This window comes from Uloborus diversus, chromosome 8, assembly GCF_026930045.1.
Source record: "Uloborus diversus isolate 005 chromosome 8, Udiv.v.3.1, whole genome shotgun sequence".
Lineage (NCBI taxonomy): Eukaryota > Metazoa > Arthropoda > Arachnida > Araneae > Uloboridae > Uloborus > Uloborus diversus.
In genome coordinates, this window is record NC_072738.1 from 99,922,313 (window position 1) to 99,948,412 (window position 26,100).

At 33.0% G+C, this 26,100-nt stretch overlaps 1 protein-coding gene across 1 annotated transcript in view; it reads left to right on the forward strand.

The window, feature by feature from the left end:
* LOC129228511 (probable tRNA N6-adenosine threonylcarbamoyltransferase) overlaps window positions 1-2,622 on the forward strand; it is a 32,771-nt gene extending 30,149 nt beyond the window's left edge. The window contains exons 4-5 of the mRNA XM_054863191.1: window positions 988-1,089; window positions 2,507-2,622. Coding sequence (XP_054719166.1) covers window positions 988-1,089; window positions 2,507-2,622 — 218 coding nt within the window. The remainder of the gene's footprint in view (window positions 1-987; window positions 1,090-2,506) is intronic.
* Window positions 2,623-26,100: the final 23,478 nt, after the last annotated feature.

Below are 26,100 nucleotides of genomic sequence, written 5' to 3' on the forward strand. Positions count from 1 at the left end.
GATGACAACCAGTGAACCAGTATTATGTCAGATCGGCTTTTGATTTTGTATAAAATGTTTGCTGGAGAAAGAAGCATGGTGTTTACTTGATGAATCATTGAGACCCAATATCAAACACATTTGTAAACAATATAGAGACCATATTCTTGTTAGCAAACACGAAGTCCAAATGTCAACTTATGGACGCCAAAATTTAATGCTAGAAAAATATGCTAGATTTAACGTACTTGATCAACAAGATGAAAAATGCTAAAACTAGTAGCGAATTACTCAAAACTGTTGATGTTTTGTGTGCAATCAGCTGTGTGAAGTAGGTTTGGAGGGGGATTAAGTTGCTTTCATTATCTTAAATTCAAAAAAGAATGTGTCAGAGTGGAAAATTTTGCGCCAATGATGAATTCGAAAGTGTGTAGTCGTTAGTGCATCTATTATAAGGTTTAGAAACACAAATTGATGTAACGTAACCTGATAAAAAAACTTTGATTATTACTATCTATATATTTAAAAAAAAAACTAGCAAATTAAAAAGTCATGGAGATATTAAAGTTTATATTATAAAGATATTTAAGTTGAGAGTAAAAAAGGAGTAAGGTAAAATAAAATTGTAAAACCCCTCTTCTGCAGATACCCCTCTGTTATGGACAAAAATGTTTGTCCCATTAGTGTCGGCTTTAGAGGGGTTTTACTGTATTTATTTTTATTAAATAATTTATTGAATGAATAAATAACTGTCCTCTCTACAAATTTAAAAAATTTTATATGTATACAGTGAAACCTGTGTATAACGATACTGTCTATAACGATAACCTGTCTATAATATTTTTTTTGGCCCCAGCAAAATGTCAGCATGAATAATCAAACTGTCTATAACGATAACCTGTCTATTATGATATTTTTTTTAGATCCCAACAGTATTGTTGTAGACAGGTTTTACTGTATTCTATTTTTGCAAGCAAAAAAGAAAAAATCATGAACTTTATTGTATAGGGCCTGGTATTGCTGCACCTTTGGTATCTGTTGCTGTTGTTGCTCGAACAGTTTCCCAACTATGGGAAAAGCCTATAGTAGCAGTTAATCACTGCATTGGTCATATCCTTTATTGTGGTGTAACACATTAATGATTTTAGTTTTTTATGAAATGTAAAAAATGCTGTAAAAATGCTCTTTAACTACAAAATACTTACTAGTGTATATGTGTGAATGTTGTATTGGTATATGTGCCAAGTCTTATAGATCAGTGGTGCCCAACCTACGTCCTGCAGGCCAGATGTGGCCCATTGTAATGTTCAATGCGATGAATTGAGAAATATATCCCTGAGCCTTTTAAAGCAACAGATAGCCTTTATTCAATATTAAGAATGATTGTTGCAAATTTGAAGCCAAATAGTTAGAAATTTGTTTCTACAAACAGATGGAAACTCTGTATCAATAAAATAAGCATGTAGTAATCATAAGTACACTGCTGTGGGCAGGTAAAGAGCAGTAACTGCAATTGTTTCGTTTTTTGCAATTTCATCATGTATTGTACTTAAAAGCGCGAAAGAAACGTTAATTTTCAACATTTCCTTATTGTTAGTAGTGAGTATTGTAGATACTGCCGTTTACCTGTCCATGGCAGTACAGCTCTTGATTTGTGATTTTCAGCATTTTCCCATGTTATCTATCAAAAAAAAAAGGATTGAAATATATTTTAACTTTATATGTGTTCTGGCCTGCAAGACTCATCTAAGTATGAGATGCAGCCCTCAGATGAAAAAAGGTTGTGCACCACTGTTATAGATTAGTAACACAGTTCCAGTTTATTAAACTTAAGACTAATTTTTGTAAAACTTCTGTTTTTAGTTTGAAAATCCTGGTCGCATTATCATACTGAAATTATTTTGTTAAAATGAGCTATAAAAGCATTGTATTTCAACAAATCTTTTTGTGTTTTATTAATTTAAAAATGTGCAAAAACGATATCCAAAGCTAAATTCATACAAATAAAAAGGCGACAACCAGCCACACACTCAGGGCCTAGCTATGCTGATCCTAGTCATTTTATCAAACCCCAATGAAGATCAGGAGCTTTCTTAAAACTATTCACCCCATTGCAGCTGCCTTTGCCAAACTGTTCCGAATGCTTATGGCCCTCTTGAAGTTGTAGTTTTTCCTAGTATCAAGACTAACTTGAGATTTGAGAAGCTTAAAACAGTGGCCCCTGGTTTTACCATCTGTGCAGAAATTTAACTCTTCAAAATGTTTCATTTTAATGGACTTAAATACCTGAATCATCTACCCTCTTACCGCCTCAAGCTAGACACTTCACTTGTGCGTGAAGTGCAAAAATTTGAAATTTTCTATGGTAAATACCCTTCTATCCTCCTACTTTCATTTCTTTGAACGAATGTGACCTCATTTTGATTTGACCAAAATTTTGAATTATAAACTGTTTCTGCTTTATATTTATAAGTATGCCAAATCTTTGCTGAGATTTTGTAAAAAAAATTCTTTAATTTTGTTTTAAACATTGAAATGGGACGACTAATAACTGGTGCTGATAATCCAACAGTTCTGTATGTGAGTGGAGGAAATACACAGGTAATCATGAAAACCATTGTTATCTTTATTAATATCATATAACTAAATGTGAAATGCAGTATTGTACTGCTGAAGAAAAATAAAAAGCAGTATGTATCATTAAAAAAAGCAAGAGAGGTTTTTTTTTTTTTTTTTTTTGAAATGTTTGAAGAAACACATTTTGGAGGCTATACATACTATGGGCAAAGGTTGGAAGTAGCATTTTTTTTTCTTTTTTCAGTAGAAAGCAAATAAGCAAGCTTGTACAATAAAACTGACACACAATAGATGACAAAAAAAAAAAAAAAGCAGTTATTGCCTTTACCTTCCTAGGGCAGTATAGCCTTAGGCCTTTTACCTTTTCAGGGCAATGTGTTATGGTACAGGTATTCCAGTTGCATCAAAAGACATCAAAGTGTTTTTCTTGTGACATTTGGTGACAAAACATACATTTTATGTTTTTCTGGAGCAAAAATGCAAAAACATCAAATGAAAGAGAAACTGAAGGCCAGGATTTGAAAATATGATATTTTCGAAAATATCCAATATTTTATTATGTATCGGATATTTCGATATACATCCGATATTCTCAATTAGCACAAACTAAAGTCTTCAAAATAGTAAATGCATCCTCAAATCACTCTTTATTTTCTTATATTGTAATTACAATATGTAGACTTAAAATTAAGGTTTCTTTCATTATTTATATCAAATATTTCATTTAACATTGCTATCAATTTCAATGGAATTAATTTAGCTTTAGCTGTTTTACTCATTACTTTCTTCTATATCTAATACATAGAAGAAAGTATTGGATTCGTGCAAATTTTCGAATTTCGAATTTTGACGGATTCGAACGTTTTGAGGTGTGCTGAGTCCATTTCGACTATTTTTGGAAAATGTCTGTCTGTCTGTGTGTGTATGTGTGTGTGTATGTATGTGTGTGTGTATGTATGTGTGTGCGGACGGTGGAAAGCGAGGACCTCAACATGCTAACACACCTTCAAACCGAGGACGCACCTACAACTGAGGACGTCCTCGGTTTGAACTAACGCTGTTTTCGCTATCAGGGGATCTGTCTTATGGTAGGAAATTGTTTTTTACTGAAATTTAAAATTGTCCTCGGTGGGCGGTGTTTACGCACTGGTGTGTGAAGTGTCGAAAAGTTCGTGTGTGAACTCACGTCCCCGTTTTCACGTTATTAATCAACACGAGTGTAAGTCCTCGGTAATGCGAAGTTAATGTATGTCCGATACACACCTTTTTCGGAATTGATTTTTCTTCTCATTCTGGTTCTTTCATTGATGTTCATTAATGGATAAGTTGAAAGTTTTTGCGTTTCAAAGCACGAATTTCCTTTTGAAATGTCCCGTTAAAAAGAAAATCGATATAAGGAAGGGGTTTTTTCTTTCGTTTTTCGTACAGTTTTGATATTTTTTATTCTGCTTCTTTTTGACTCAAAATTTGATAAACTAAAACAACATGGACAAAGCATAATAATTAGTTATGTAAAACCTCGTTATAACGAATTCATATACGACGTAATTTCCACGACGGCGAAACACATTTAAAGTTTTCTTTCCACATATTCGAGCATACTTCGACCATCGGTCATTTCTCTTTGCGAAAATTGATGTTTACAACATATTGAACATTTTTTATGTTTTCAGTTGCAACAAAGCAAAATCTAAAAATAAAATTAAAAAAAAAAAAAAAAAAAAAAATAGAAAGAAAAAAAAAATGTTATCGAAATATTTTTTTGTGTTATAAATACAGTCATAGTGCTTCAAAAAGTTTATTTACATCGTTTTCTTTTTTTATTTGTTAAGTAAATATGATTTGGCATTTCGTTTAGCGGAAAATGTTTTACTGAAATATGCTAAGTTTGATTTTGTATTGTACATAAAAAAGGAAAACACGTTTGTGCAACTTCTACTGAAAATTTAAATCAAATTTTATTCAATTTGCACATTTGTTTTATATTAAATTTATAGTTTTGCAATGTCCCGTTAAAAGTAAAAGTGATATAACGATGTTTTTTTTTCTTTTTTGAGACGATTTTGATATTTTTTTGTACAGTTTCTTTTTGACTTTTAACTAGATAACCTCAAACTTCGCGCACAAAACAAAAACTTATAATTGTTAAATCTCTTTATAGTGAACTCTGATAGAACGATAATTAAGATTTAAATTGCAAAGAAGCACATTCTAAAGTCTTCTTTCCACATATTCGTTTATCAATCATCTCTTATAGCAAAAATTGATGTTTAAAGCGTATTGATCATTTTTTACACTTTTAGTTTCGACATTAAGTAAAATCTAAAAGTAAATTTGAAAAAAAAAGAAAGAAAGAAAAAAAAAAAAAAAACTCACACTTTTGTATTACAGATACTGTCATAGTGCCTCAAAAAAGTTAATTTTTTTCTTTTTTCCCTTAAAATAAAAATCTGTAAAGTTTATGTAATTTTTTATTTTGTTCAGAGTGAAATGTTTTTCTGAAATAAACCTATTTTAACATTAAATTTGATTTTTGTCTTACACTAAAAATGGGAAACTCCCAATACATTTGTGCAACTTCTGCTGCAAATTTGAAGCAAATAACGTTTGTTTCATATTCAATTTAAATTTTATTAGTTTTTGTTAACTTGATTCTAATTTCAATAGATTCTGAGTTCAATCTGTCACTGAGATCATAAATTTCATACACTGATTGAAATTTAAACATCTTAGTGGGGAAAACACTATCGCGCTTAACATAAAGAGATCGGACATGAAAAGTATTGAAAAATTGATTTAAATCTGCTGAATTTTATGAAAATGATTAATGATCTTTAAAAACTGATAATATACTACTTTATACGTGCAATGTATGACGTATCGCTAGAGTTGTACACCTCTACATAAAGTATTCATTCTCCCCGTCGCCTAAAATTTGCGGAGACCCACCACAACCGATGACCCTAATGCGTGAAAACTCTCATACAAACTCCAAAAATTTCATATGTGCAGTGTCCGCCATGACCCCCTCCCCGCCACTTCTTTTAGTTTTATTGAAGGTTATGCATATAATCGCATTTGCTAAGCGGCTACATAGTCAGATACACTCCGGCATTCGAGGACCTAGAGCATACACTCCGTCCTCCGAGGACCTGGATTATACACTCCGACCTCCGAGGACCTGGAGCATACACTCCGGCCTCCGAGGACCTGGAGCATACACTCCGACCTCCGAGGACCTGGAGCATACACTCCGGCCTCCGAGGACCTGGAGCATACACTCCGACCTCCGAGGACCTGGAGCATACACTCCGGCCTCCGAGGACCTGGAGCATACACTCCGGCCTCCGAGGACCTGGAGCATACACTCCGGCCTCCGAGGACCTGGAGCATACACTCCGGCATCCGAGGACCTGGAGCATACACACCGGCATTCGAGGACCTTGTACTCACACACCGGCAATCGAGAACCTGGTACTTAGCGGCCGGTAAATTCACATCGTCAATTCAGTACCCTTGGCCTGGTACTTACCTTGGCGCCATGAAGAGTGAAATATGAAAAGTTTTATAGTTAATATTTTTAACAACAAAATTATTTTTAATCCTTATAAATTATGAAATTTAAAAAAAATATATATAATTGTAATACGGATGAAAATTATTGAAAGTTGCCAGTTTCTACATTTCTTCTTTTTATATATTTTTTAAACAATTGTAATACGTATGAAAGTTATTAAAAGTTGCCAGTTTCTTCTTTTTATTACTTTCTACTCTCGCAGAATATTCTGTGAAATTTTTTAAGTGCTTTTTTTATCAGTATTCTGCGGAACTGAATACCGAATAGTCAGTAGCCTATTTTAGAGGAGGGGGCAGGGACCCTGGGCTCTCCCAAAGGGATAAATTAATTTAGCTATTTCATTTATTATTTGCATTGACTTCTCTATTATATTAGGATTTTTTTTTTTTTTTAAACAGTTATTTAAAATGAACACAAAGTATACTTGAGTAAAAGCATTTTTGTCTGTTAAAAGAAATAATACTGGAGTCAGAGGCCAGAGCGGCAGAATAAATTAACTCACTGGTTTCAAATTCAAGGGAACGTAATATCGCGATTCCCCCAGTATTTATTCTTTAATAGAATCTATAATTACCATTTTAAAAATAATGTGTATGCTTACTCAGAAAAGTCATTTAGATCCTATAAAAAATGAAAAATGAAAGAAATCACTTGGTAGTTTCTTAGCATAACCATAATATCAATAGAAACGGCATGCAGTATCAAAATGTTATATCAACTGCATCGCGGTTTTAAGAAAAAATCAGCAACTGCTTTGAAATTCGCAAAGAAATAGTTTCTGAATTCTTCAATGAAACTTATATGTCATGAAACTATGATTTTCTTAAATTTATGATAGTTATAGTTAAAATATAAATTAGTTTATAAAAACTGTAATATAAAGGGTTTTATATATTTATTCAATTGCTTGAAATTGTAAAGATATTTTACGTCCGCATTCAAAGTGTATTAATTCATAATACTTATGTACAAGAGTAGATTAATTGCCTTGCGAGATCCTAAAAAATACATTTAAAAAAATATCCTGAAATCTTTTTTAAGAAACATTGAATAGGTGGGGGGAGGGGAGGAGGTTCAACTTCCGTCGCCCCTCCAAAAATTATTTCTGTATCTGCCCCTCCGAACATGTTGTCGGAGTTTAATAAAACCGTAGGAAACTCAGTGGGTGTCCATTTCCCTGCTTTCGCCGTTCCCCTAGGGTGTTGATGCGCGTGGGGTTATGATTTTCCGGGAAGACACCATTGGTCCCACAAAGGAGATTAGTCTTTGTGTCCATAGCTTTGAGGCAAACCACAAAATTGACTCCAGATGGGCTATTTTCTTTTAACCTCTATATGAGGGCTACTTCATTCCTTTGAAAAAAGCTGGGAGGAAAAACTAGTTCGTGACGTCAGAGTTATGTTTATTTCTCGAGTTGTTATTTTTATGTTTGATTGTTATTTTTTAAGTTTGTTTGTTTGTTTCTGTTTCAAGTAATTTTGTTATTTCATATGCAAATTTGTTATATTTAAATTTATCTGTTGAGGAGATAATAATGTCAATTGTGCTGTTGCAACATGCAACAATTACTATCGAAAAACCAAGGGTTGTAGAAGAATTTGAAGAAGTTTTCAAAAATATTCACGGAAAAAATAATATTTACAAAGGCAAAGGTGTCACTAAGGATTTGTTTCATATACTAGAAAACAAGTATCCAAATTTATGTAAAGATGCATTGAAAAAAAAAATCGAATTCGAACGATTCGAATACGACATTTAAACCGATCTTTCAAAAAAAAAAAAAAGAAATGAAGATAAAAAACAAAAGAAATGGCTCCAGTCTAGCTTAAACACTTCTGCTAAATAAATGCATTTTATTAACATATTTAAATCGATAGTAAGAAACTTCAGTTCCGATTAAAAAATAGTAATTTTCAAAATATCAACTTTTACAATTTTTAAACATGCCAGCCGTTAAAGCTACCAGTCCTAAGCCTGGATAATGTGTGAAGGAAAGTTGTGGTTTTATTCATCAAAATTTAAGGCCACAGCCACTCAAACTTGTATATGCAACGACATCATGCTAAAATTCAGTAAAGAAAGTGGCATTAAAAATACAATCTTAGGTGTTAATGCTCGAGCGTTTGAAGAGAACAGAATGCATGAGCTTAGAAAGAAAATTAAATAATATATATTGAAACAAATTTTCTGCTTAAAGAAACTTGAAAAATACTTCTGAAAAAAGATTTAATGCACACAATTGTAAATTAGAATAAACGAATGCAATAGTAGACAAGACTATTCCTCTTATTGAAAAATAGCAGTAAATACTGGGAAAATTTATTTTGATACGTATTTAGACGCATTCTTTTTTGAAACAGTGACAATAATAATATCCATCGATATGTTCATGTTCAAGCAATGAATATTGCTGATTATTTATTTACAGTAGACTCTCGATTATCCGGCTCGCGACTATCCTGACTCCGTACTATCCGGCCTGGTTAAGAATGTTTGAAATCAGTCATTTGTAAAACTGGTCATGGAAGTGCATGGGGAAAATAAAGAATGCTAAAATGTTTTTCATTTTTTACCCCGTCTGCACACGACACTTATCTATTAAATAAAACAGTAAGTACTACTTCTGCTTTTGTTTTTTTATCTAAAACATGTAATTACAAGTGTTTTAAATTAAGTAGGAGATGGAGTTAGAAAATTGAACTCCGTCCTATCCGGATTTTTTGTTATCCGGACTGCCAATGCGCCACATTAGTCCGGATAATCGGGAGTCTACTGTATTTATTTTTCTTTTGAGCAGAAACTCGTAAAATGTTGCGTTACAGTTTCATGTCAAAGATTTTATTTAGTTATTCGAAACATCAGTTCACAAATTTAAATAAACGTTTTACATGCACAGATTGAAACGCCTTGTACTCAACGCAGGTGAATGAAGCAGAGAGATTTGTCATAACGATGACGTCACGAGTCTCCCTCTTCGATTCCCTCTTTTCGTCGCTCCGTGACACATCCCTTCTATTTTCTGCGGCCCCTTTATATTTTATTTTTAAGTTTTTTGGTTTTAAAATTTATTTGAGGTGAAAGTTTTTGAAAGTTAAAATATATTTTCTTGTAACCTATCCTTATTAAGAAAACAGAAAAAAAAAAAAAAAAAAACTCTATGGACTTTCAGTTTAATATAAATGTATTACGTATAAAAAAGAATAACTTTTTTTTCATTAATCTATTTTCAGTATTGCGGTTTGTATGCTCGAATTTGAAATTAATTTTGTTCGAGTATAGTGAAAAAAAAAGAAAGCTTTTAAAAGCGCCTAAACATACTCGTACATGTAGTACATTGCTTGTTGTACATACTCGTACATTGTTTAAGTTCAGGCTTGAAACCGATCTGTTAAATTTAATGTCAATTCTTTTTTTCATTGTTTATACCAACCTCCTCCAGTCAAGAGTAGCACTTTTGGAAAGTAGCACTGAAATTGATAGAATTGGCCAAAAAAATAACTTGGACCCAGAAAATACTTTCATTTACCCATCCGTTACTTTTTAATTATTTTTTTTAAATGTCCGGTTTTTCAAACAAGGCGTGGTCTTGATGACGTCACAAATGACGCACTTGCCGCATCTTTCACCACGTTAGCACGTTATGATAATCAAGAAGCGAATTAAAATTGCGCTCTACGCTTACTGTCAACCATATCGTTGCCGATAACGTGAGTAAAGATGCGAATTAAATATTTTGCTCTGAGAATGGCAACACGAAATGGCATTTCATCATTTCTGACGTCACACGACAGAAACGTAAACAATGAAAGCGCAGCGATTTACGTATTTTTTTTTAAATATTAAAAATATTAAAAACCCATTCAAAACCGAAAGCAAAATGCAGGATTATGACAGACAATGTAAGTTAAGAAATAGCCTTTAAATAAACAAAATATATGCATATTACTCTCACATTTATGTACATGAGCGCCAGCAAGGGGCTGTAAGGGGGTGCATTTCCACAACCAAGCTTTTTAAATTAAAACTTAATTAACTTTTAAAAAGCAGTATTAATTTTATACTTGTTGAATATATTAAAAAAAAAAAATATGGTATTAAATTCTGAAAAATTAAATGCGTTTTAAGCAATGGAAAAATTACAAAAATATTGTGATCAGAGAAATAAACGTACAAATTAAATAATTTTAATACTGATAAAAATTCAGTTAAGAATTCGCCTGAAAATAGATAAATGATCAAAAGACTATAAATAAATAAATAGAAATTTTTTTAAAAATAAAACGAAAAAAAAAAAAAAATACGCACAACTAGTAGAAAAAAAAATTGCGTGCGCACCCCCTGACAGGGGCGGCAAATAGGGGGGTCAAGAGGGGGCGGTCGCACCCCCAAAGTTTTTGAGCAGAATGATAGAAAATGGGTGAATTCAATTTATGTAAGTCGGAAATCAATGTTCATTAAAAAAATCTCGCTGGTTCTCAGTAACTATTTGATGAAACTGGACACATTCCCAGACTAGAAAAAGTGTTTTTCGTTATTTGGATGATGACTTGGAAATTCACGAAGTATTTTTCGGCCTTTTCACGACTAAATATTTCATACTTGTGTGCCCAGTGTAACGATGGTATGTCCACAGGGGCGCCGACTTGCAAAAATTATTGAGGGGGCTAGACGTCACCGGTGGTCCTGGGGTTATGAACTCCCACGGCGCTCCACCCCCCCCCCCCCCCAACTTTTCCCAAAAAAAAAGTTCAGATATTTTGAACCTTGAAAATGCCAATTTATATATTTTCTGGTGTATGTGATTTATACTAACAAACAATATGTGGCATGTCGTTTTCAAAGTCAATCTAAGAATTTGTATACAAATTTTCTGGTTCAATTAGATCATGTCACTTATCTTCAGTGTGGGACATTTTTGCAGTTCTATTTTGGGGGAAGTCGTGCAGTTCCGTGGCTAGGCATTGATATAAGGTGTAGGGCACTTGACTTGCATGGAAGGGCGCCTAAATACAGCCTAAATACCCAGCACCTAAATACCCAGTGCGCCTAAATACAAAAAAATATTGGGAGGGTGGGGGGCATGCCGCGGGTTTAACCCCGGGAAATTTTCTAAATTGGAGATGGAGAAAGTAAGTTTTACAGTTTTTTAAGCATTTTAGAGTAATATATTATCAACATTAGAACCCCGAAAACTCTACTCTCGCTAACTCGACACATGTTTTGGCTTTGAAAAACGAAAAACAAAAAAAAAAAAGAAACAAAAAAAAAAAAAAAGGAAAAAGAAAACCCCACATGTACGGTGTTTTCGTAAAAAAATAGTTTAATTTATAGTATAATAATTTTGTTTTTAGACTATTACAGAATAGTGAATTTATATATATATGAAAAGATTGAAATTTTATTTAAATAAACTATCATTAAAAAAAATAAAGCATAAGATATTGCTGTCGCACTTTGATTAATAAGTGAAATAGCTATTTTAAACTTGCTTTGAATAAGGCTCAGAGTTCATTAAATAAAAATAATATCCCACAGTTAATTTGTTTAATAAAGTTAACATAGTATGTAAATAGCGGGTTTTTATAGAGTCTTATACCCTAAAAATATTTAAGTATTTGAAAATAACTAATGCAGTACTATAGTAATACGGTAATAAAATAATACTAATATTTCGAAATTTTGAATCTAACATTCTGTATGTAGTTAATTCTCTATTACAGAGATTTTTAAACTTGCTTTAAATACCAATATTAGGGCTGTCTTCAGAAAGGTGCGAATGTCGACCGCCTGACTAGATTACTGAATTTGAAGTCGTTGACGTCTGGTCGAATATCCAATTCATCAAAAATATCTCGGTGGTTATGAAAGTTGTTCAATCGCATCCCATTGTTGATCGGACAGACTATCCGCAGGTTCGCACACTGGGACAAATTTAAGCGCTCGCAGCACCGTAACACTATCATTATTCACACCAATCGTTTTCAATTAACCTGCTTTTAACCATAAAAATTATTTGTTGTAACTCATTGCTGAATGTATTTTACAAGGTACTTCAAACAAGGAAAGATTACTATCTTCAAACAAGGAAAATAAAAAATACTGAGACAAATTTGTGAGTTTAGAAAGCATTAAATAACTAATAATTTTCTTAAATTATTGGGGGGCTCTGCCCCCTCAAAAATTTTTTTGAGGGGGCTCGGGCCCCCTCAGGCCCCATGGAGTCGGCGCCACTGTATGTCCAGTATGAGAGGCTCGTGCAAAGTGGTGTGGCTGCATGGTTTTCTCAAGAAAATTCCTTGATATTTTACATTCACTTCTACGCTCATTTTTCAAGTGTATATTTATTTGACTAGTGTTCATCGCTTTCTTTTGCAAGAAACACGTTTCAGCTGCTAAATGCATTATCTGCTTTCATAGAAACTTCTTAAAAATGCATGTGCTTATTGAATTAAAAAAAACCATATCAACAAATACCTTTTATGGGGCTCTATAGTCATGCAATCTCGGAGTGACACAAGATGGTCTTCAAGAGTTAAAACCATAAAAATCTTTCTCTATAACTTCAAAGCAGTGATTTCACGACTGTGAGAATCATTGCAAAACGATTCTTTCAATGGTGAAAAAGCTCATGCTTTTCAGTATGTATGACTTCGTTTGAATTTTTATTCAATTTGTTTGTATTGAGGAAAGTGTTTTAAAAATGCTTTACTCCATCAAAACATCTTCAATCGGCTACCCTTAATTTTCGGACTATTCAAGCCACAGTTCAATCTACAATTGATCTGTGCGTTCATACTACCATAGTTCAATCTGCAACTGAAACTGAAAATAGATTTTACATAGATGTATATTTCAATCAATCGTGAAACTTTTTCAAAAAAATTCTTCCTCCGAGCCAATTTTAAAAAGGTGCTGAAAAATAAATAAATAAATAAATAAATAAAAAATTCCACATGACGATGTGAAGTCAAACACTGATTTTTTAATACTTTGTATGAAGTAATAGATTGTTTTTCGAATAAAATTAACACAAGATTTGATGATAATTATTTTTCTGCATGGTTGGCTCTATATTATCTGGAATGGATTTTCTGAAAACGAAAAATAAAATGTTTCAATTATGAGTAAAGTTTTTAGCACTAGGCAAGAAAAATTACAAGCAATATACCGTCAGACCGGTTATCACATCCAGAGACTGCAGTTCCGTCCTTGTTACGGATTCTTCAGCCTGGAATAGTGAATAACAGAGCTGGTGGCAGATGACATCTCATTGAAGCTGAGAGCGCCGACGAGACTAGATTATTCAATGATGAAAAATTAAGCCCCTCACAATTTTTGAAGTAGCCTGGGTGATTTTGAAGAGCAAGCTATAAAAAGTGTTTTCATACATAACTTTGTTACTTCAATCTTCAATTATTTTTTAACTATTCCAATCAGCTCAGCTGGTAGAGAAAGATTTTTGTTAGGTTAGAGAAAGATTTTCGAAGCACAATGGGCAAAAAAAAAAAAAAACTTTTCTCTTTAACTGTACTAACAAAACAGCATGACAATGGGCACTGATAGTAACACTTCCCTGTTCTTTCGAATTCCAAAAATCATGCATTAAAACTTTTCCAAAAGTTATAAAAACTTCAGTATCGAAATGTTTTATATGAAAACTTATTAGAAAATGAATCAAAATTTTAATTGCTTCTAAGCACTAATTTTTATTTATATTAAACCGATTTTATGACCACTTCCTGTCAGCTAGGCTTGCCAGACTTCTGAAATGTTCAACCGGGACACCAGGATGTATCCCCCCCCCCCACAAACGTCGCTAGTGTTCAAAAGGTACCCACCTGTGGCTGATTTTTGGTGTTTTAAAGGGCAGTTTATTCTTAATGTTACGAATAAATGGTTACTAATTATAAACTTAAAACAGGAGTTATGAAAAATGACGTAAGTGGATAAGATTTGAATATTTCACTTTCTAAGATGTAAATATTTAATGTAAATATTTTTTTAAAACTGAAATAAGATGTAAATATTTACATTTTATTTCAATTTAAAAACACTTTGAATGAGGAACAAAAAAAAAAAGAACAATATTTAGATATACTTTTCATTTTATAAGGCTTTTTTAGTCTTTTCTGGTTTCAATCTTGTAAAAACCCTCACAAGCTAATCCGGTATCAATTTTCAAGAGACTGTTACAAATGATAAAGTAATTATCCTAAATATTCCTTCACAGTTAATTATTTTTAAAAATAAATTATAAAAATAAAATTTTTAAAAATTTGTCTTTTTACGGGACGTGAAGTAAACCGGTCAGGACGCCGGAATTTTGTCTGAAAACCGGGACTATCCCGGTCAAACCGGGACGTCTGACAAGCCTACTGTTAGCTAATGTGTGTTTGTTACCGCACTGTGGTAATACATATTTAAGAAACTCGACCCCCCAAATGAAATGCTGAAATGCCGTCCCTGCCCCCTGAGTATAATTTTACCGGTACCCAAACATAAACAATGAGTGCAGATTTTGAAAGATTTTCCGATTTGGAAACTGAAAACAATATTGAAACAATCGAGAAGAAAATGTTAGCAGTACTGTTTTCTGGAACTGAAAATGTCATTTTCAACATTACTTATTTCTGTAATTCAGAAAAATATTAATAAACAGCTCACGACGTTCTAGCGAACATCAAATAAACAACACTCAAATTCATAATCCGCGGTTTATTTTTGTAGTTATTTCGAGACCTTCATAGTTGGACTCGACATGAATATACGTATTTTTTTCTCCCTTTATTGGTGTTACGTACCATTCTGAATTTAATGACAGTAACATTAACACACTTTACCACAGAGATGTAACTGGAATTTATTGAGCTCTCGCGCGGTATTAAATATTGCGCCTCTCAAATAATTTTCCCCCATAATGCTTGTATCGTCATCTTTCGTCTGCCCCTTAACTTTTAGCGTCCACCCCCTCCCCCCGTCTATTCTGCAACGTTTGCGAATTGCTAGTTAAGTCTTGACTCTCATTTATACAAGTACCAATACTTACTTCAAAATCATTGTTATACACTGGCGTAACTACGCACCGCACGACCCCGCAACGCAGGGTGCTGGAGTCTTTTGAGCTTTATTTTCATACAATTTTATTAAACTTTTCAGTTAATCATACTTAGTTTGTAAATTCCTAAATTGGTTCTGGAGTACAAAAAGTTTGCACTTCTTTCCAATGTAAGTACAGACAGAGCCCTAGTAAGATATTGGTCGTCCGAGTCCAAACACTTTTCTTGGCTTTCCTTTGTTCCCAAGCATTTCAATGTTTGCCATTTGCTAAAACAATTTTAGCCATTTTGGGGACCCAAAATCGCAAGGGCCATATGCCACGGCCTAGTTGGCTAATTTAGTAATCAGGCTCCGAGTAGAAAGAATTGGAGTCAACCTCAATTATCAAAAACCAAACAATGATTTGGTGCAGTATTTATTATACCTCCCTCTCCCCGGGAGATAAGAGACAGCATAAGGAGCCCGTAAAAGGTCAGTCAAGAGAAGCTTTTGGATAGGATCTGGATTGGGGAACCCAGAGATACCCAGATGTCAGCATTATGCTCCAGCCTCCTTCCTGTACGCCCAGGCTCGTGCTGGCCCACCGGGACACCGGGACGAATCCCGGTGCGCCCCTTTTTACGCCGCCCCTTTCCTCAATGAATGTAAAATTATATCGAAACTAGCACGAAAGGAAATAGTTTTTTAAACAAGAAGTTCCGTCTAGAACTAAACGAGCCTACTTTCCCGTATACACATACTACTTTCTAGCACCTGATCAATGTTCTCAAAAATAGCTGAAACCGCAAATTATTTCAATCGTAATTTTTTAAGATTTTAAGCTGATTTCTATCAAAAAAATAAATAAATAAATAAATAAACGAACAAATAAAATAGCAGCACCTTTAAAACAAAGCAGCTAATGCACTTTTTTACATTAAAGAAAAATTCTTTAACCGCTTTCAAAACGAAAAAATAATAATTAAAATTACTAAGCTCAATAAAATAAATACATCATTTCAAAAAAAATCGTATTTTCCCCTGTTGCCAAAAATAATTTTTTAAGTGAATTAATGCACTCGCCAAAATAAATAAAAACAATAAAATGTCAACTTAAAGAAATAATTTTCATTGTCAAAAAAAAAAAAAAAAAAAAAAAAAATCGTCTGCGCATATCTTTATGTAGAAACATAAATGACTTCAAGTTTCTCCACCGAAAATAAAAAAAAGTCATATTAACAATAATTATTTCACAGTTAAAACCACGGCTGCGGAGTCGGAGTCAGAGTTAATCTCATTTTGGGATAAAAGAGTCGGAGTCGAATATTCAAGAATCGGAGTCGGTCATTTTTCCTCCGTGTATAAATTTTTACCAGAGCTACGAAGTCGGGGAGTCGGAGTCAGGTGCCCCTAAGTTCTCGGAGTCAGAGTCTAGAAATTGTCGTCAAGAGATATACTTCCAAAAAAATTTGAAGTAAATTCGCCTTCAAGTACTGAATCTACATTGACTTTCAGTTTCCCCATAGGCGCTAATGCTAAGGGATTCGAACTGTTCGAAATTGAACGGAAAATTTTTCAAATCAAAAGGATATTTTATATACAAGTTTTTCATCAAAAGCTTTTTCCTACAAAGTTTGTTCGAAGCAAATTCGCCTCACAGTTCGAAATTGCCTTGAATTTCCCCGTAGGCGCTAATGTTAAGTTTTGTTGAACTGTTCAAAATTAAACAAAAAATAGTTCAAATCAAAAAGTGAAATATGGGATTGAGGTGTCCTTTCCGAGATCTTTCGAACAAAAAAAAAGTTTGTTCGAATCGGACTATTCATTCAAAAGTTATTAGGGGGGGGGGGGGGGGACAGACCGATGGACCGACAGACATTTTTTCCCATCTCAATACCCTACTTTTCAATTTTTAATTTTTCGATATTTATTTAATTATTTTATTTATTTTTAACTTTTTTTTGTTTTTCTCGATATTTTTAAGATGCATTAAGCCTTCTTTCATGCTTTTTTCTTATTTTTCTGACTTTTACTGGGGAAAGTAGGCTAAAAAAGAGGTTTGGGAGGCACTTTAAAAGAATACGCCTATGAATTTGAAGGAAACATTTTCATTTCATTTTTACTTGCGTTCATTTTTAATAAAAATAAGTTTTATGTTCTTCAAACAAATTTTTTGAACTTTTCAATTGGCGATTTTTTAAGGGACGAGCCTAGCCCCTCTAGTCCATGGACCACGCCACTGACTCTATTATATCATTTTCGACACATTCTTTTGAAAATCGGACTCTATTGCCAAAAGACTAAAATTAGATTCTTTCTTGACATGTTGCTGATCGATTCACATTTTTTTTCGCTTCATTCAGCTAAAAATTATCTCAGCTTATCCAGGTCCGAGGACTTTGGCAGGGGTGCCCAGGGGGGGGGGGGATTATGGTACAAGTTGGTGCCATCAATATATTTTTTGAGGATTGATTCCCCCAAAAATTGTGCTTGTTTTTATATTTATTTTTATTATCTTTTTCTTTTTTTTATTTGGACATGAAATTTTTGAAAGAAAAATATTATTCAAACAAGTTGTACATGAAAAAAATCTTTTTTTACGTATTCCTTCCAAAATGTAGTAGCAGTGTCTCTTTTTCAATAAAAACCACCTCAGACCATTTATGTATTCATTTGCAAAAAGACAAGAAGTAGTTTTAAAGTTTCCAACAACGTTGGTTAAAGTTTTTAACTCTTGACTGCGCAATATTGATATATTTTCTTTGTAAACCGCTTGAGTTTATGTAGAACTTTTCATTTCATTTCCCTCCCTTGTTTTTTATCATTTTTTAAATGGCAGTTCTTTCAATCAACCATTAAATTGTTTTCCTCACACTTTCAATAATGTTGGGCTCCGCTGATAAAAGTAGAGCAGTTTGATCTTATAATATCTAATTTTTCATAAATCATTATTAATTTCTTTTACATCTAATACATAGAAAAAAGTATTCCATCCACGAAAATTTTCGAATTTCAAGCTTTGTGTGCTGAATAAATTACTGATTTTGGGCATTTTAGGAAATTATCCATCTTTGTGTACCTGTGTGTGACAGGTTTCTTTATTCGTTGTGGTTACGCGAATTTAGCACTTTCTTTTCGAAAAACTTTCAGAAGAACGCGCCTCTCCCCATTATTAAAAGATGTCTAAAATTTCGTTTTTAGGGCTTTAATTTCAAAATATTTCAGAGGAGAGCCGTGAATCTCCCTCCTCAATAAAATTATCGAAATTCGTCTACAATTGAGTCTGGAACCCAATTGTATGATTTAATGATGAATGCTTGTACTTTTCTGCCTCTTGCCTGCGAAAGACAGTACGATATAAAGACAGAAGAAAACATTTGCAATCATGCGAATATTTCCACAGCAGTATCGGTTACTCTAGGCCAGCGGTCGGCAACCTAAATTAACTGAAGATCTATTTTCCAAGGTTCCAAGTTTAGTGTGAATACAAGATCGACTTGAAGGGGGGGGGGGGGGGGGCGTGATGCGTAAACTATACTAAATTGACTGTTCCGCACTGTAGATGTAAACGGATTCGTAGCAAAGACGGTTGAGTTGATTATATGCTGACTTAAAAATGTAGGTTTACTCTTATCCAAAAAAGACATTGATATTTATTAGGTAGTAGTTTTAAACTGCTAACATAACATTATGCTTACTCACATCAAAATATTTTCAAAAACAAGAATATTTCTTGTTGTAAAAATTATAAAATAGTGACAACAAAAAGTTTAGAAAATTATCTAATAGCTTTTGATTTAGGTGTCAAACCTAATTTTGTTGTTGAAGTTTTGTTTTTTTAGAAATTAATGTTTATTAATTCTACTCAGACGTAAAGCAAGTTTCAAAATATTGCGCGAGCGACTCAAAATAGGTTCGAGATCGACCGGTCGAAAAGCAGTTTTAGTGCATCTGTAATGGTGTAAGGCAAAAACGAAAAGTGGGGTGGGGGGGGGGGGGGCAGGATCCTCTCCGGAAAAATTTTAGAAATTAACTACAAAATTACTACCCGCCTTGTCTAGAGGTCAGAGGAGTCTGATTGCGATGAGGTGGTCCCGGGTTCGAATAACGGCTCGGGCATGGATCCATGGATGTACTTTCTCTCCCCTGTCCTTGTCCTTCTTTGTATGAATGTGTTGTTATGCTGTGAATAGTTGCCTACCCTGTAAACGGGTCCTTATGGAATGTGTGTACTGTGGAAGTCGGATTTCACACCAAATTACTGTACAATTGGAAAAGTGAAGCAGCGCACCCCAATTACCAGCCTAGCTGGCACAAGACAACAACAACCACAAAAATCGTAATTTTCGCAATTTATTTGTAACGTTATAGCAAAGGAAGGGGGGATGGAATAACTTTCTTTTTATTTCTGGATTAAAGTCGATTTTAGACCTATTTTTGGTCAGCTTAGGAGTTCCGGAGATTCATTCAAAAATCAGAAATTTTAAGAATTCGGAAGTTTTTTTTTAGTTTTCTGAAAATTTTAAAAAGTGCAGTTGACGGGTTTCTGAAATAAACGATTAAAATTTCTTCCCATTTTCTTAAATCTATATTATTTTGCCCATTTTATATTCTTTGTCTCACATTAAAGCTCAACAATCTACCTAACTCCAGCCCCGACTTTTGATTTAAAAGAGGCAAACGATAGCAATAAGCATTTCTTATACTATGTCTACACTGCTGCTATGTAAAACTTGCTCTTTTATAACTAAGTTTATAACCAACCTAAAGTTGCGTTTTTTTTTTTCTTTTTTGAAAATTCACTGTAAAAAATTTCTTTAGAAATCAGCGGAACCTTTCCTATTTAAACACGTCATTAAATATATGGCCAAAAACTCAGTTTTTAAGCTTTAGTGTTGAAATTTTTCCTAAGAAATTCCCGAACCTTCCCTATTTTTAGTCATCAATAAAAAAAAAAATAGAAAAAAAAAATAGAACCGATTTCAAAATTGCTCTAAAAAATGAAAAAAAAAAATTTATTCTTTAAACACCATCGATATTACTTTTAAACATAATTTTTGAAGATGGCGCAAAAACAAAAAGTAAAACCCAGTGTAACCATGCTTCGTTCATATTTTTTTCCAGAAAATCATCCAAAGGTAGGAACGAAACATTTATATCGTTATTCAAATATGCTGTTATCAATGCAAAATGTATGTGGTAGTGAAGAAACTAGGACCCGTTAAATTTATAATTGTAGTTGAGTTATGGTTCTGAATGATCTTATCTATCGTGTTTGCGCCAACTTCAAAAATTATGTTTAAAAGTATTATTGATGGTGTTTAAAGAATAAAATTATTTTTCACTTTTTAGAGAAATTTTAAAGTCGGTTCTATTTTTTTTTTTTTTTTTTTTTTTTTTCATTCTTTTTAGTGTAAATGTAGATATTTCAGTAAAAGTAAGAAGTTACCATCACGAAACTTTACATTATTTTTTTCATAAAAATGCTCCATATTAAAAAAAAACATATAAGCACGCTTTAAACTGTAAGCGATTTGCACTAAAAATTTATCTTTGTTCCTTTCTGGAATTCATTTGTGGGTTAATTTAATTATAAACATTTAAATATCCCTAACTATTTGCATTTCTGTATAGTTGAGGCAAACATAACCTGTTAGTATTGTGAAGGCTAAGCAGATCCTGAACACTGCATCACCTCGTTTCCAGGTTAGCTTTGCCACCACTATGGAGCAATGACACTGATGAAATTTGATGCTTGCTTCAGAGAAGCCTTAATTCAAAGTTATCATTACAATTACTATTAATGTTATTGTTATATGGCACCAAACTTTTATAACAATGGGTTTCATATAATTTTAATCATATAATAGGGAAATTGCATTAAATTTACTGTTTTTTGCCCATAACTGTTTTCTAAAGAAGAAATATGGTCAAACAAAGTAATGGGACCTAAGTTGACCCATCGCCTATCCATTAAAAAAAGAATCATCAAAATCGGTTCACTAGGTGAGAGGCTGTAAGTGGACAAACAAAAAAAAAAAAAAAGAAAGAAAAGAAAGAAAGAAAGAAGAAAAACATACATGTGGTATTAACTAATAACCTCCTCCTTTTTGAAGTCGGTTAAAAATGACCGGAAATTGCATTTTTAAAGGTATGAGAGGATCCAAGACCCCGAATGCGCCCAGATACAGCACTTATTTTCCAAAAGCGACGACCGACGAATTTTTAAAAATGTTGGTTTAGGTTTTTAAAAACTTCTTCGTAAAACTATTTGAAGACAGAAGGGGTATGCTAATTGAGTTATGGGAATATGGGAACGGAGAAATATATGTAGGGGCAAGCTATGGAGTAGGGCCTTAAAAAAGTCATTCGTGAAGGGCTCTAAAATTTCTTTGAACGGCCCTGAAAGAAAGGAGTAAAGAGTTATTTCTCCGGAAATTTATTGAAATCGATGACCTGGAAATGACTTTCAGGCAATCTTTGATGACATTTGGAAAATGGTCAGGATTCAGGGAATATTTACAGACTTTTTTTGATATTGTTTAAAAAGCAGCTTTAGGCTACATCTTGAGACGATAATGCAGGGAGTGGTTGCTCTTCCTCGAACATTTTTCGAAATTCAACGCGTAAAAATGTACTTAGCTGTTCTTGGTGAAAATAGTTACTTTCAAAAACTATTATTTCTCGAGATTTTTTTTAATACAATTTTTGAAATAAAGTGGAAGAAAGAAAAAAAAAACTTTTTTTTTTTTTTTTTTTTTTTTTTTATGGATAAGTTTTACTGCAACAGTAACGAACATTTTGGAAAGGACCCGGTGGCTACGTTACCGGCCTCAGGGGGTGTTTAATACCCTCCTTTGCTGTGTCACTGGTTTTTGCCTTGTTATTGTACCTCCTGAGGTAAAACTGAGAATATGAACTAATCAAACTACCACTCTAGGAGGAGTACTATTCAAGGAGCGAATAACAAAATATTGAATAATATAAATTGATAAAATGAAGAAAGATCAAAGAAAAAAAATTGTATTTTGATCGCTATTTACCATTCTTGCTCTGCTCACTAACATCTTGCACCTTTCAAACTCTCACTGGGGGGGGATAACAACTTAAGAGTTACAGTAATATTATGGACTAAGGCAGATATATATTTATTGTTTATTATAACATAAATTAGTTTTAAATGTAGAACAAGAACAAAAATAAGTATTTTTCGTTTAAAAAAATAGTAATGTTTGATATCAAAAAAGCAAGGATTAAAAATTGTTGCATTACCCAATTACCAATTAGCACTATGCATTACCAATTAGCACGATGTTTGGAATTGTTTAACCTTCTCGAATGTTTGTTGCGTTACTAAAATAACAATTCGGAGGTGTGTGGAATCATTCAATTATGTAAACTATTTTATATGACCCCTTTTATAGCATGAACTTTTAAATTGTATGCAAGTGCTTACAACAGTAGACATTTTTGAAGCTTCAAAAAATATTCATTTCACAAAAACATGACTCAATATTGTAATGAAAAATGTAGATTTTTATCATAAAATATGGAATTTAGCTTAGAATCTCGACGGCAAGGTTTCCAAATCCGTAAACAAGGAAAAAGTCGCACAGCGACTTTCAGAGAATAAAAAACACATGTTTTTTTCTCTCTGACGAACGCGTCACTCCACAACTTGTTGCTTTGACCTTCACGAAGGTCAAACCGCTGCCCCCTCAACCTGGCCAAAATTCACAGAAACTCTCCAAGACAGATAACATGGAGTAGCTGTGTGATTCCACGAAAAATGGTCCTGGCACAGTGAAATATTTTTTTCACATAAAATTAAAAGGAATCTTATTTTGAGACTGAAAAATGTCTGTACTTTTCAATTTTACTATTAGTTTTACAATTTAAAAAAAAAATCGTAAGTAATCGTTAATTCCATCTTTAGTTGCTAATTTTACATTTATATGAACAACAAAAAGTCACGTACTGCCGAAACGTCAATTTGCACACGGATAGCCAGTTTTTTCTACTTGTATGTAGATTTTATACTAGTTTCACTGAGTTTCTCTGTTGGATGACTTTCTATGATATTCAAGTTCTATTAATTGCGCCTTTATTTCATTTAATAATCATCATGTAGCACAATCACTAACACATCTTCATAGCTGCAACACATGCCAAATTCATCATTACCTCCTTACAATAAGCAATATTAATGCTTTCTATTGGTAGGTCATTCAGCGATTCTACCACCACAGTTTTTCCAAAATACTATTTCAGTCGATAAAGCTTTAACAATTGTAAATTACATAACATTTGAATGTTATGTAAAACTTTTTAAGTTAAAAAAGAAGAAAGAAATGCAAGTGTTTAGATCCAACTGAATTGAATTAGAGAAATAAATTACAGAATTACTGAGTTAAATTACAGAATAACTTCAGAGAGAGAGAGAAAAAAAAAAAAAAAAAAAACGCTGAACGCAGACTTTCATATTAAAGTTAATTTAAGTCAATTATTTTCTTCATTTGACACATATTTTTTTCCCAGTGGGAGGGGTTTAACTTATAAAGCCCTCCCCTTGGAAACGGCCCTGTGTCAGTAGGACACTAAAAGAACAAACTGAGCTTAAAATTGAAAGGACCATCTTTCCCGCCTTATTCTCAATTGCATTTGAAGTCTGACAAAAAATTTGAAGAAATTTGCTTTAACCATGAATAAGTATATTTGATAAAATACGCTCATTCGGCCGTTCTGCTGTCAGGTTCATTAAAACACAAAAAGATTCCTTTGGTAACGAAATTCATGTATTTTATCAATTTTGAGTTTATTCACGAAAACTGTAGCCACAATGCCCTATATTCTTACAACATTTGGCAGCTGTCTAAAGTTCCTTTCATTTAAAATTTTGTACCTATATGAAGTAAAAAATCATCATTTTACAAAATGTCTCCAAGTTGAAAACTGATTTTGAAGACAAGGAAGTTTAAATACAACTTCAAATGAAAAATATTTCTTTTATGACACTTAGCCCTTTGTTGGATATTAATTTCAGCAATCCTAACACCTAAGTCTATGTACGCTACTGCATTTCATAATCAAAGATATCTATAGATGAGAGTACGGAGTTGAAATGTATATGCTAATAATGTGTCCTTAAACACCCTATTTTAAAATAGACTGAATTCATAATTTTACTAATAGTTCACTTTTAATGCTTCGTTTAACCAGCAATTAGTTGCATTTAATTTTTAAAATACCTCCAAATGAAGCCTTTTTAATGGATAAATGAAAATTAACAAAGAGCAAGTAAATGTAATTGAATATTGTAATGCTTTTAGATCTTTGCATGAAAATTTCTTATTGATGATATTTTCCTAAGGAAACCTGAAGATGTCTCTTTACGAGAACAAAATTTCCTATAAAATAAGACCAGAACATAGTTTCTAGAATGAAAAGTTTTAGTTTTAAAGAGGTCAAACTACGATTTTTCGCTAAAAATCGCTGTTTTTCGTAACTTAACCTCTTTGCGGCACGTGCGCGTGTTAATATTATCGGATTAAACTGAAACATTGCTAATTGTGTGGCACATTTTAAAGGGGGGGGGGGGGGGGGTGCAGCGAAAGAAATTCGAAAATTGATTTTTTGGGACTACTTTATTGTACACACTTTAAAATGAATTAAAGATTTTCGAACTGGAACAAAAGACATTAGTTTTCAATGTCTTGCATGAAGAGTGTCGGCTGTAAAATCAGCACATCTTGACGACATTTTGTTAAACTAAACAAAGTCCCTATTCCCAGGGGCTTGCACAGGAAGTTTGGGGCCCATCAATGTAGATTTTTACGGGCCCCTTTCATATCGTTTACTCCTATACGTCCCTACATACATGTCACTCCTCATTTCAACCGATTCTACTTATTACTAATGATGATGTTTTCGCTTCAAGGTCTTCCGCCATCTCTCCGTGGTCAAGCTTTAACGATCATTTAACGGAGAATCTTATATGTACCAGTAAACGTCTCTCTTGGTTACTGCCGCCACGTTATTTTCGGATCGAATGCAACTGAACTTATTTGAATTCGAGCTCCTGAGAAATTAATAAAAGTAATGTTAGGTTACTTAACAAATAATGGTCTGGCTGTAAATTTTAGTAAAACAAAATTAACACAATCTTTTGATCAGTGTAAAATTACTGGTGATTTGATTTAAACGCAAAGGGATATCTTAATTGAACTATCTCACAAAAGATTTTTGAATTCCTTTATAACAGGGGTCGGCAAGTAATTTTAATTCAGATTCGGATACTTTTGAAAATTTTCATTGAGGTCCAAGAAAAACAAATGCCTTACAATTCTTTTATTTGAATTTTCAGGCCTAAATTAATATTAAATACAATCATTTACAAATCATTTGTATTCAAAAATCAATGGAAAAATTTATGGTTCTGAGATTTGCAAGCGAGATTCACGCAAAAGCACTTTGTTTATGCAGAGAGTGTTTAAGGTGAGCGCCTAAAGTTTTGAGCAATATTAGATATCCAAACGTTTCTCAAACGTATGTAAACCTTACATGATGATGGTCCAGTAAATGACTCAAATCGGTGAATTAATAAGTTAAAAAACATGATGAACTAGAACTTAGAAAACTTACAGTTGGTGCAAACTTAACCTGGCAACGTAATGTTGTGATTAGGAAATGCGTTGCCTTCACAATGCTGCCAGGTTAGGTTTGCTCCAGCAATAGTATATTAAAAAAATGGTGAGAGTGGTTCTCAAAGGTATTGTTAACCACATTAGAATGTTTTAAAAAGTACTTTAAGTGCCCAAAGGTATTGTCATCTGAAGACATAATTAACTTGTGCAAGTTATACGTCCAAAGTTTTGGTGGTCCAATTTTTTCACCAACACTTTTTCAATTCCCAATCAGAGTTTAGAATGGAA